This window comes from Myotis nattereri (genome assembly GCF_964212035.1).
Source record: "Myotis nattereri genome assembly, chromosome: 4".
Lineage (NCBI taxonomy): Eukaryota > Metazoa > Chordata > Mammalia > Chiroptera > Vespertilionidae > Myotis > Myotis nattereri.
This window is the reverse complement of record NC_138079.1, coordinates 68,555,924-68,568,017: the sequence shown is the minus strand read 5'-3', so window position 1 is coordinate 68,568,017 and position 12,094 is coordinate 68,555,924. Positions and strand designations below refer to the sequence as shown.

The 12,094-nt window shown below is 44.0% G+C and overlaps 1 protein-coding gene across 2 annotated transcripts in view; it reads right to left on the bottom strand.

Moving 5' to 3' along the window:
* COMMD10 (COMM domain containing 10) overlaps window positions 1-1,385 on the bottom strand; it is a 229,339-nt gene extending 227,954 nt beyond the window's left edge. The window contains exon 1 of one of the 2 annotated variants that reach the window (XR_013995852.1): window positions 1,223-1,317. Coding sequence is in view for 1 of the 2 variants with exons in the window: in XM_081088741.1 (XP_080944867.1) it covers window positions 1,223-1,263 (41 nt within the window). In the remaining variant the exon portion in view is untranslated. Of the gene's footprint in view, window positions 1-1,222 lie in introns of both variants that reach the window. The other variant, XM_081088741.1, reaches the window with a different exon arrangement.
* Window positions 1,386-12,094: the final 10,709 nt, after the last annotated feature.

The window sequence follows — 12,094 nt, the reverse complement described above, 5'->3', positions numbered from 1 at the left end:
ATTGCAACAACTCTAATGGCTATAAGGTAAGTCTGAGTGAAACAAAGAAAAATAGATGATGGCCAGCAAAGGAGGCAGGGCATTATCTAATGCCCCCCTTGTCCGTCCCCCCCCCCCCACACCCCCCACCCCCGCCCCCCCACACACACACCCATTCAACTATTGTTGAAAAGGTCTATTTGGCAAACGTTCTCCTTCTTTGGGGCAAGGCAAACTACGAGGAAAGTTTGCACTCTGTGGGGGATGGCATTAATGTAGCAGCACAGCATCCACTTAACCCAAAATGCAAATGCAACATGAAAAGAGTGGGAGGAGGGAAGTGGCTAGTACACCATACATATGAAGAATAGAATGCTGTATGGCAGATAATTTTTTAAAAAAATACTATACAAAAATCATTTGGGGTCACTAAGCACACGGCTGTTTTAAAACCCTGCTGCAACAGTAATCAAGAACTTTACATTAGGTGACAAGCACAGTCCTATGGCACTGTGTCACTGCGGGTCAGTGATGTGGCGTCTGGTTACCCAGACGTTGGCGGGAGGCAAGTTTCTGGCTGTCAGAACTCAAGGACTCCGGGCAGAAGGAAAAGCTTTGACATGGCAACGGTGTTCTTCAACATTCCTGCCCAATTCGGGCGCAAAGGAGTTCTGTTCCACCTTCAGTGACTTGCCCATCTATTTCCGCACGTTCCCACACCCACACACCACCGCTTCAGTGGGACTCGAGGACTGTTCCTTACATGAAGTCATTTTCACCCAAATCTATCTCCACCGCGGACAGCCGCTTACCTACCATAAACAGAAACTAACTAAAAGGAAACAGAATGAAAACAAAAGCCATGTCACCGAATTCTGACTGCACCATGCTAGCAGCCCCACCCCGGCCCGGGTCTATGCCCGCGGGAGGGGAGGGTGCTGACACGGGCCAGTGCTGCGGACCGCCCGGCGTGGGGGCGCCTCTCTCGGGTCCGAGATCGGGGAGAGCGCCGGGCGGAGCGGAAGCCCTGCCCCCGGCGTCCGCGCGCCGCGTGCGGACCTCGGCTGGGACCCACGGGGGTGCCCCCGAGGGCGAGGCGCCCACCGTCCCGGGCCGCACCGCGACTCGGACAGCCCCGCGCCGCCGTCCCGCCCGGCCCCCGCGGAGCCGGGGCGACAGCCGCAGGACACCCTTGCCGCCCGCGCCACCCCGGGGCGCCGCGAGCGCCGGGCCGGGCGGCTACCTGGGGCTCTCCCGCAGGATCAACGCCGCGGACGCCGCCATCCTCGAAGCTCCCTCGCCCGCCGCTCGCCGTCAGCTGCTCGCGGCCCAGCCAATGGCGGCGCGCGGACGGGAACCCGGAAGGACCAGGCCGCGCCGCCGCCCCGCCTGCGGGCTCCCGCCCCCGGTCCTGCGGTCCGAGGGTCGGGGGGCGCCACCGTCCTCCCTGCCTCTCCAACCTGTTCGGAGTTAGGCCTGTACCCGAATAAATTTATTTATATTTGCATGTTTACTAATTGTATACACCTGCATATGGAGGTGTGTATGTTTTTATGGATCATGTGTGTAGCGTGTGTGTATATATGCATGTTACATACACGCTCTGCGGGGCGCCACGTGGAGCTTGCACGAGTACCTTCAGTTGTTCCTTGAGCGCCTGCTATGCGCCAGGCGCTGTGCTAGGCGCTTGGGATACAAAAGAACGAACTTTCTGCCCTCTTGGTTTCCCCGCAGCACAAATGCACGGGTATTTGTTGCTCCCTCTTTGGGGTCCGACACTGAGCTAGGCTCTGCATAGTGGGAGAGATGAAACGCCGCAGAGACTGCTATTAAGGATCCCACAAGAGAGAAAGTGGGCAACAACGGGGGTTCACATACCTTGGTTTACCCCAGAAAAACTTGTACTGCCTGAAGGGGATTCAGAGGTGGGAACAGTGATGGGGCATCGGAGGTAGGATCAGGAAAGATTCCTAGGGCAGGTGACATGAAGAAGCCTTGAATGATGGGTTGTGGCATGTGCACTTGATCTGGTGAAAATGGGGATATAGTAAATGTTTACCAGCAAAGGAATTCTTGTGATGAGAGCTGGTTTGGTTTTGGTTTTCGGTTTTTGGTTTTTTTGTTTTGGGGGGTTCTTTTTGCTTTAAGATTACTGTCAGCAGAATGATGATTGATTGGAAAGAGGTAAGCAAAAAAGCCAGATAGGAAATTTGCAATAATCTATGGAAAGCAATAAGATCCTATGGTAGTAAAACGGCATTGGTGAATAAAAAGAGAGTAGATGGATTAGTGTTACATTTCAGCTGTAGAATCTTCCGGAGCTGGCAAGAGGTTGAATTTCATTTTCCTACCTAATTATGTTTTACTTAAATTATTATTTAAATTAGTTGGCACTCCTACAGCAGCCCAAAAACATCCTAACTGAAAGGCGAAGCCAGATTGCAAATTAAAAGTCAATAATCCCCACATGGATAATTGAGTCAATTATACAGTGTGCTGAACACATACAAATACATTTAGTTCCACAGCACTCCACATACTCCCCAACTGGTGCAAGATGTAAAAAGGATGGATCTGAATCTACATAAATTATAGGTTCTGATACAAACACATTACCCTACCTAACTTTTAAAGAATCCCAGTTCAATCGCCTTTTGAGTCATTTTCCATTTGTCTTGATCCGTTGCCAAAGTAGAGCCACTAACCAGCTAAAACCCTCTGTAATCTCTATGGAGTTTTGGTCCTCCTCAATTACCTTCAAAACCATAGCTAGGATTTTGAGCAAAAGAGCATCAAGTTGGAACAAAGCATTTAACCTCACTGTTTCCCATTCCTGATCTGCAAAATGGGGGCAAGAACAATGTCTGCTCCCCTGCACTGTGGTGAGAATAGCATAAGGTGATGCATATGTACAAGAAGCACTCTACCCTCCCTCATTAAGCAAAGCGCAGGCTTCTGAGGTTTTAGCAAAAGAGAGTCTCCACTGGATACAGGGGCCTCTCATTCCAATTCTTTTCATTTTCACTGATGGGGTGATGATTTCTTATTGCCACTTGCCAAAAAGGCTTGATGCAATAAATAATTTTATCCCTTAAATGAGACTCTCACCCAAAATATTTCTGTGGTCTCTGGAATATAGGCATATATATAACCATTAAAAAAAAAGTCCTTGTAGTTGTCTACCTGTTGCCACCTTCTAGAGAATAGGAAATGTACCTCCTGGAGACATAATCCCATAATCATACTTTACCCCCGACCCCCAAACCTGTCGGTGCATCTTTATGATGGATCCAGAGCCCAGATCTGCTGCCCCTGATCTTTTATGGCTATTAAACATGCTGAATGCCCCAGTTTCTTTCATGCCTTTGTCTTCATTGCAAACTTCCAACAATTCACTTGTTTCTTTTTTACATTCTGTGTTAGCCTGGGTTCTCTAGAAAACAATCTGATTACATGCTAGTGCTTTACCAGGTACTATAATTGTAGGGAAGTGGGAGTGAGGGCAAAAGGGAAGGAAGGAAAGAAGGGAAACAAATACAAGGTGGTATGTTATCCAGCTGGTTACAGCTTCAAAACCTAGCTCATTTCTTGGTACTGTGGGGCATTCTGAGAGAGGCTATGTCCAGTCATGTGTCTTGGAATAGCCAGGAGGTAGGCATGAGGGGAGGAAATTTGTCTGCAGACTCTTTTATATCTCCTCTCTCTTGTTGGTCAATATTTGTCCTATAGCTCATACCTCCCCTGAACTTCTGCGGGATGTCCCTGGTGCCTCTAAACAAGCCCTGGAGAATCCAGAGCTTCCGTGAGTCCAGTCTGGTGGAGTAGGAACTAAGTCCCAGAGCTGCAGGAGAAGAGGAGTCCATGGCCTAATCCCTAACCATACCCACCTCCAGATGTCTCCTTCTCTACCCCCTGCCCTAGTAAGGGTGGCAGCAAGTGGCAGGGGCTTTATGGCTATGGGAAAAGGTGAGTTCCCAGGGACCACTTTCTTGGAAAGCAAAGCAACACACTGAAGCCTAGGACATAGTAGGCTGAGCATATCTGGCGAGGTACATCCGGTAACTTGGAGACAGTTTTAGTCCTTGAGTGGAATCTCAACACAAGAGTTGCCTGGGTCCTGAGTGCTTCAGCTCTTTAATGATGTAGCTTTTCAATTCACATGTGCCTAGTTGTTTTACCAAAGTCTGTCACAGCACAGGTTGGAGTGAGATTGGTGACAGCCCTCCACTGTGTCAGGAGAGTTAATACTTCCTTCTAGGTGTGATATTTGTCCTGCTTAGAGCTTCTCCCCTTTGGTGGACTCCTTCTCAAGGACTCTGTGCAGTCTCCTGCAACATAGCCTCAGTCGTACCCACCCTCTCGCCCTCTAGGCATGATTTATATCTTTAACACTCAATGAAGTAGACCAAAGTCTGAGCCTTTTTCCCCAGAAGTCTCCTCCAACCCTTAAGTAAACCCTGGGTACAACAAGAAGCCCTGCCCAAATCCATCCTTCAACATTCCAGCCACAACGAAAATGGTATCTTTGGAGGAAGGGCAATACCTACTTACCCACCAGGACAATATCTGAGCCCCAGGAACTCAGTCCAGCTGAAATGACCTTTCAAGTAAGTTCTTGATATACCAGTATATATTGTCAAATAGGGGGGTACAGGTTTCCCATTATGTACCCTAGATTGTTCTGTCACTGGGTTAGCTAGGTATCTGGACCAGGCCCTTCAGATTGTAAAAGTCTGTAGTCCTACACTCACCGTCAGTTTCTCAGGTGCATTTACCAGAGGTAGTTTAGAAGCACTGGCAGAGGACTAACACTACTTGCTACCCATGTCCTATCCCCAGATGACAATCAAATACAAAATTCATATTCAGCTGCTTTGCCACATTTGCTTGCAGAAGCCACTGGCCCAGTTTTCCCCCTTCCCACCATGCCGACACACACCTGCCCCTCCGCACCATCACTCAGTGTTTCGCCTGTTTTTAGCTCTATAGTCAGCACTTGCCTCATAGGTGTGAGAGAGCCAACTGGGATAAACTGAAGAACACACCCTTCTACATGGTTAATGTGTAATTGTTGGTTTCACACTTTCTCTCCCGATTCTCGAGGGAATTAAGTTTTGAAATTATATATTTTTATATATGAGTTGGTTATGTGAATGTTCCTGTTTAATGTAAGATATATCAAGAATAAGGGGTGCATGAATATAATGAATTCTTTGAAACTTGCATACCAGGTTGTGATGTAGATAGGAAGCAAGAAACTTAGAAAATAAAGAAAAAGTACTATTAAAGCTGCAGGCCACTTTTGCCCATAAAAAACATTATTTATGTTCACCCACCCTTAACTAAATGGAGGATTGGGAAGAGTATGAGAGGTAAGTTTTTTTTTAATGTAGCAAAAATATACTTTGTAATATATGAACAGATCCCTGTCTAATCTACTCTCAAATTTAAAGTTGAAAACCATCTCAAATTATCACCCCTCATTTTAATTTGCACCTAGTTTTCTCCATTCTACCTCCCAGAGGCCTGTTCCATTAACGGGACTGATATTTACACATAGGATGTGAGAGAGATTGAACGGTTTCTTCAGTAATTTTCACCAGTGAACACAGTTTGAAAAGAATGAGATGATGCTCCCCATAGAGACAGGTTAAGCAAGGCACGATTACAGATCCGTGTCTACCCAATGACTAGTAAAAGAAATAAAAATAGCAAACAACACAAACAGGCTACAGAAAAAGAAAAATCCATGCATCAACAGCACACAAACCAGGAAAGAAGCATAACTTAATTACACACTCGAAAAAAAAGTCTGCTAAGAAAAGACAGAATATCTATGTGTATTGGCTAAGCTGGAGTCTAAAGGTGATTCCTGATCTGTTGAAACTGGCGCCTTCTCTTCCCTTCCTAGAGGAGGAAAAGAGGTTGTCCACAAAGTCACGAGAATTCTCTAATCGCCCCCTGGTTTGGAGAGGAGCAGAATGAGAGGTAAATAGTCAGCAGGGGAAGCCTCAGGAAACCCCTAGAGCAGTGGTTCTCAACCTTCCTAATGCCGTGACCCTTTAATACAGTTCCTCATGTTGTGACCCCCAACCATAAAATTATTTTCGTTGCTACTTCATAACTGTAATTTTACTACTGTTATGAATCGTAATGTAATTATATGTGTTTTCCGATGGTCTTAGGCGACCCCTGTGAAAGGGTCGTTCGACCCCCAAAGGGGTCGCGACCCACAGGTTGAGAACCAGTGCCCTAGAGGCTGTGAGTCTGTGAGGGCCAGTGCAGGATTTGGTGGAGGAGCCTCCAGGTGTCACATTTTTGGTGCCTCGGGGGGTAAGGGAAAAGTAGAGCGGTAGGCAGAAAAAACAAAACTCTATCTAATGTCCCAAATTATGAATAAAGAGCTAGAGACTTGAAAAGCAAACAGAAGAAAAAATACTCTGAAACAAAAAGCCAGTGGGGAAAGTTACATTGAAGGGCAGTGAAAAAACCTTCCCTCAACCTCCCCACCCCATGGTTAAACTAACACTGGCTGAAAACCACTAATCCTTCCCCGTACTAAGTGGAAATGGAAGAATGAAATAGGGAAGTGAACAGCTAGGGCTGACTCAGGAGGATTCCGGGGCTCTAGGTGCCACAATTAATGAAGGGCTCAGCTGAAGGGTGGAGTATCTGTCCCGCTCAGGGACTGGTGAATCCTGATACAGGACAGTTAACTAAATCTTAGAGTTGGGAAAGTAGAAATCAAATCCACCAACAAACGCTACCCTCAGCCCCAGCTTCCCCTGAAACTTTTGCAGAAAAGTAGATAGAATGCTATATTGAGCTATCAAGCTGGTGTCCTGGGTGGAAAAACAGATCTCACATTAAAGCAAAGGAACTAAAGAGCCTTTGGCACTGCATCAGAGAAAACAGGCCTGGGCAGAGCTGTCCATGCTAAACACAGTAGGATGAGAAGAAAGGGCATGACAACTGTGCAATCGCCCTACAGAAAAATCTGTGAGAGAGAGGTAAACCGCATGTAACAATAAAAGATTAAAAATTCAATCTGGAATAAAATATAACCTAAGAGACTGAAGAAAATCCCATGTGAATGCTCCTTAAGATAAAACTTAATAAAATAAGTTCAGTGGAACAAGAGCTAAAAGACAATTTGATAAAACAATACATTTAGATGTAAAAGCCACTGCAAAACCAAAGAAAGAAACTGAGACTGAAAGCTCACCATTTCCTAAGTAATGCATAAATTAGAAATGGAAGGAAAAAAAAAACAGATGACAAAATTGCAAATTGAGTTATTGACAGAAAGGAAGGGCTATTCATAGAGAATGCAAAGGAAAGAGACAAACACAAAATAGATGCTGAGAACAAAGAAAAGCCAACCTAAAGATAACTGTCCCCAAGGAAAGAACCCAAGAAATAGACACAAAAATATATTCAAGTACTGAAATAGGAGTCTGACTCCATTTTTGATGTTTGGTTGCTGACAGCTTGCAGGTCCTCATCCCTCCCTGTCCTGTTCTGCTCCACATCTGGGCAAATGGATAAGGAAGCCCAGGTGCGCCCTCCATTGGCATTGGCAAGAGATCAAACCACCCAAACCCCTGACTGCCTGGGAGAATCCACATCCTGGCCCGGCTCAGTAACCACCACGAAATCCTAAGCCAGTCTCCCTGCCCTGCTCTCTCAAGCCGTTTTGAGCCTGCCCAGGAGCCTCCCCTACTGGTCCCAGAAAGCCTCATTCTGTGAGTAACAACCATCTTGGTGTGTGTGTGGCATCATAACTCCCAACAGCAAACCAAACTTGGGGTGGGAAGTCATCTCCCCTCTATGGGATGATCACAACAATTTCCCTATAATGTTGGGAAAAACTGAAAGAGCATATTGTTTTCTGGAAGACCCTGATATAGAATGATGATGCTGAGACAAATTCTGGGGAAATTATCAAATGTCAGGATAGAGAAAATAATTTTCAGGCCTCCAGGTGAAAAAAGTAAGTCACTTACAAGAAGAAAAAAAATCAACAAGTCTCAGACTTCTTCAAAGTTTTAAGAAAAATACATTATGTCACACCAAGACACTATTCAATTATTAAGCAAAAGTCAGATATTCTCAAACATGATTGCATTCATAACGTTTATGAGTTCTTTTTAGGAAAACTGATCATTGTAAACAAGCCAACCAAGAGATTAATAAAAATAAAGAACTCCAAAATGGAGGTGCTATGGCATGTAGTGAACATTAAATCCATATAGAACTAAGATTTAGTTAAAATGAAAAGTATGTTTGTGAAATTAAATATATATATTTTAGCATTTGATCATGGAAAATCAATGTATGCTAAGAAAACTAATTTTAAAATGGACAAAATTAGTGAAAGTTTTGAGTATTAATTTCTTAATCTTTCATGCTATCTTAAAACAAATATATTACTTAAGAAACAAATCGACTACTTAACACTGCTTCCTTGCAATGCCTTTCCAGGTATTTAACTCAAGAGCAGTCCTTAACTAACTTTCCTACATGCTAATGTCAGCTCAGATTCTGCTGGGATTTTTTTTATTGGACAAACTGCTCAAAAAAGTTTTTATTCAATGATCATAAAGGTACTTGAAGACCAGGATGATGATGATGATGATGATGATGATGATGATGGTGATGGTGGCGGCAGTCCTGGTGGTAATGGGAAGACAAAGGAAAGGAAAAGTCTGATAGTCTCTTGAATTTATTTGAACAAAAGTTTTACTTGAACAAGGGTTCAAGTGGGATATTTGTCAAGTGGGAATGAAAATATAAAAATGATAACCAAGTACTTAAGTGAAAAAAACTTATGTTACTACCTAGGAAACCCAGAAGACCTTTCATAACCATGCCCACTTTACTCTAATATTCTCCTCAGCATGCAACCCATGATGTCTCTCACCTTCCTCAAATATGTACTAGTATTTATTATCAACTCTGTGCCAAGCTCTGTGCTAGGGATCTGTTATTTTAACAACACAGTACTTCCTGATAAGGAACTTACAAACCAATGTGAGGCCAACAAAAAAGAAAAAGGGCAATACTATAACCAGACAAGCAATAGGTCCGTGCTGCCTGTCACTACTTAAGCCAATAAGCGGAGTCAGGATTGAATCATATATGAGCATTTACTCCAATACTGCCGGCAGTATGGGGAGAGCAGCAGGTCATCCACAAAATCTGCTCTGCACCCCACCATAAGCCAGCTGCTTATACTGGGTAGGATAAAGATTTCATGGGGAAGTAGGCAAAAAGGGCAAATGAGCAGTTTACAGATATGCACAAGAGCTGGGGTCTTCAAAGGGCTGTCTATTCTGGTTTCTGCAACAAAGTTGTTCATCTTTCTATGAAAAAACTAGCTCCAAATAGGGAGGATGGGCTGCATTTCCAGGTGAGCTCCCAGGTGCCGTTTGTAACTGCCAGCCAGATTAGAATGTGCCTTTTTACATCAGAACAAAACAATCACGGTCAACAGAGCATGATTAATGTTTCTTACAATTCTAGCTGGTTCCCCAACTTTCTATTTCTGCCCCTATCAATACAAAGCTTTTTTAAAAAAAGTGCCCTGATTGACGTGAGCACGAGAAGGGTGGGAGCTCTGAATACACAGTGATAGCAACCACTTATCAGGCCATGCGTACTGTGTGCCCAGCATTGTTTTTAGTGCTTTACACGCATTATTTCATTACATCTCACAGCCAGCCTGGGAGCAGTTCCACTTTGACCGATAAGGAAACTCACAGGAGCGCTTAAGCAGCTTTCCCACGGTCACTCAGGGAGTGAGTGGTGGCTAGAGCCAGGATTTGAACTCCATATGCTAACTCAAGACCTAGCACTCTTAACCACTGTCCTGCTGAGAGGCTGATATAACGAGGAGTGTGCAAGTGGGCTGAAGACGGAAACTTCGCGATGAATGATTAACAAAAGGACAACCACAGATGCTGGGAAGGAACAGTCAGAGAGGAAGGAGGGGTTGAGACAGTTTCAAAGAGCAGAGCCTGGCCAGCAGAATAAATAGGGAGAGGAGGTCCTTTTGCTTTAATCACAGTGAGGGCCTTGGGGATCTTGCTAAGGGAAGTTTTGGTTGAGTGGAGTTGGGGGGAGCTGATACCAGATCTCAGTGAGTTGGGAAATGAATAAATAAGCGACAGAGAAACAAACACAGTAAGTGTGGAGTGTTATTTCTGGAAGCCTAGCTGTTCAGATAAGGGTGAGCAATAGATATTAGGCCAAAGAGACTTTTTCTACAATTGGTTTTTCTAAGGGAGAGACTTGAGCATGGATAGGGCATGGGCGCTGAGTTGACCTGTCTAGCTTCTCTTCCACCTTTTTTTTTTTTTTTCCCTGATTTTTATTTGGGTAATCCTCTTCTGCCCCTCAATGCTCTTTTGGCAGGACTGCTAACTTGGTGGGTGGTTCCCTGACCTCCCCTAGGACCTCCTGACACTCTCCCTACAGACATCAAAACTTGAGTGATTGACAACAGGACAAAAAAAAATGGAGTTGATTCACCCCAACAATGATGAGGAGCCTGGCTCTGGTTATAAAACCTATGTATGATTGTCCAGGCCTAATCTTAGACCTAGAAAACACTGCCTATGATGCAATGCTATCCAGCTCCACAGAGCTGCTTGGGCACCTGTTTTTCCCAAGGTGGGTACACATTTCCATACATGTGGGGGGCCTTTTCTTTTCTGGCTTAGATTGAGCTGTTTGCAGATAAAAGCCATAGTTAACATAAGTATGTCTATATCCTGATCATGAAAAGCCCCCAAAGAGTCATAGTTCCGAGATATAGAAAATGCAGAGGAGAAATAACAGTGATAAACACAGTAGTGCTCCTGAAGAATCAGGGGAAATGGGATTCAGAGGTCATTCCAATCGTGGCCCTTGACAGGAGAGAAAGGTGTTTCTCTGAACCCAGAGGGATGAAGGCAAGGAGAGGCATGGATAAAGATTTGTATGCGGATTTGGGGCAGGGAGGTCATAAGGATGTCAAAATTATCTGTGTTGGGTGACCTCTAACATTTCTAAGAAGGAAGAAACCTTGCTGAGAGAATGAAGAGGTGGGGAGTTAGAGGCTAAAGATTTAAGTAGCTGCTGTGAGGGATGTGAGGAGCTGATTGAACCAAGGGAATCATGGCCATGGGAACAGGTAAGAGCATCAGGCTGTATAAGCTGGCACTTTCCCATAGACGACTTGAGAAAGAGACAGTGGGAGGCATGCATGTTATCTGAAGTATTTTCTAAACTTTATTTTTTGCTCAATGTATCCTTTGTTTCCAGTTATAATTTTGAAGCAAAAAAGTACCAAAATAAAATATATATTTACCAAAATTTCAAGCTTGTCATAAGTCTGGAAACATTAAATTAAAAACGGAAAGAAACTTTGGGGGGAATCAAAACAATCTATTCCAACAGTGGTGACTTGCCTTCCTTGTATGTTACACCTAAATTACATATGAGTGGCCAGCAGAGGGAGCCAAAACCACACATGGACATTTTCTCTTTTCTACATAGCTTTCAGGAAAATGGATTAAAAACTACAAAATGCAAATAAACCGCATCTTCTAAAAATATATGCAAAAATCATTAAAAATATAACTTAATGCTACTCTGCCACCAAATACTGCATAGAAAATTTCAAAGCTAGAATGAGATTCTGAATTTCAAATAGTTCAAAGAAGCAACATTCCTCCCTCATTTCCTTCCTCTCTCATTCTCTCTCTCCTCTCTCTGGGACATGTTTGGAGTAACTTCTCCAAAGCTAGGTAATTTGTACTCTATTTCTGTGAAAACATTCTATGAGTTGTATCAACACTTATTCACTTTTCATTGCTGGGCACATATTGGTTCATCCCGGTTCCTGTTGTGTTGAAAAGAATATCTATTGCCTGATTCAGACCTCTTGAATCAGGCAATAGATATGTAACCTTAAAAAGAGAAGTAGTACATATTTTGTAGAAGTTGTTGAAAAGGAATTGGCTGCAAATAAATGTAACCTTCTCTCCATTTTCGGCATGATACCTGTATTAGGGTGTTTTGCTTTAAAGCAAGAGAATCCAACTTTGACTAACTTAAGGGGGAAAGGAAT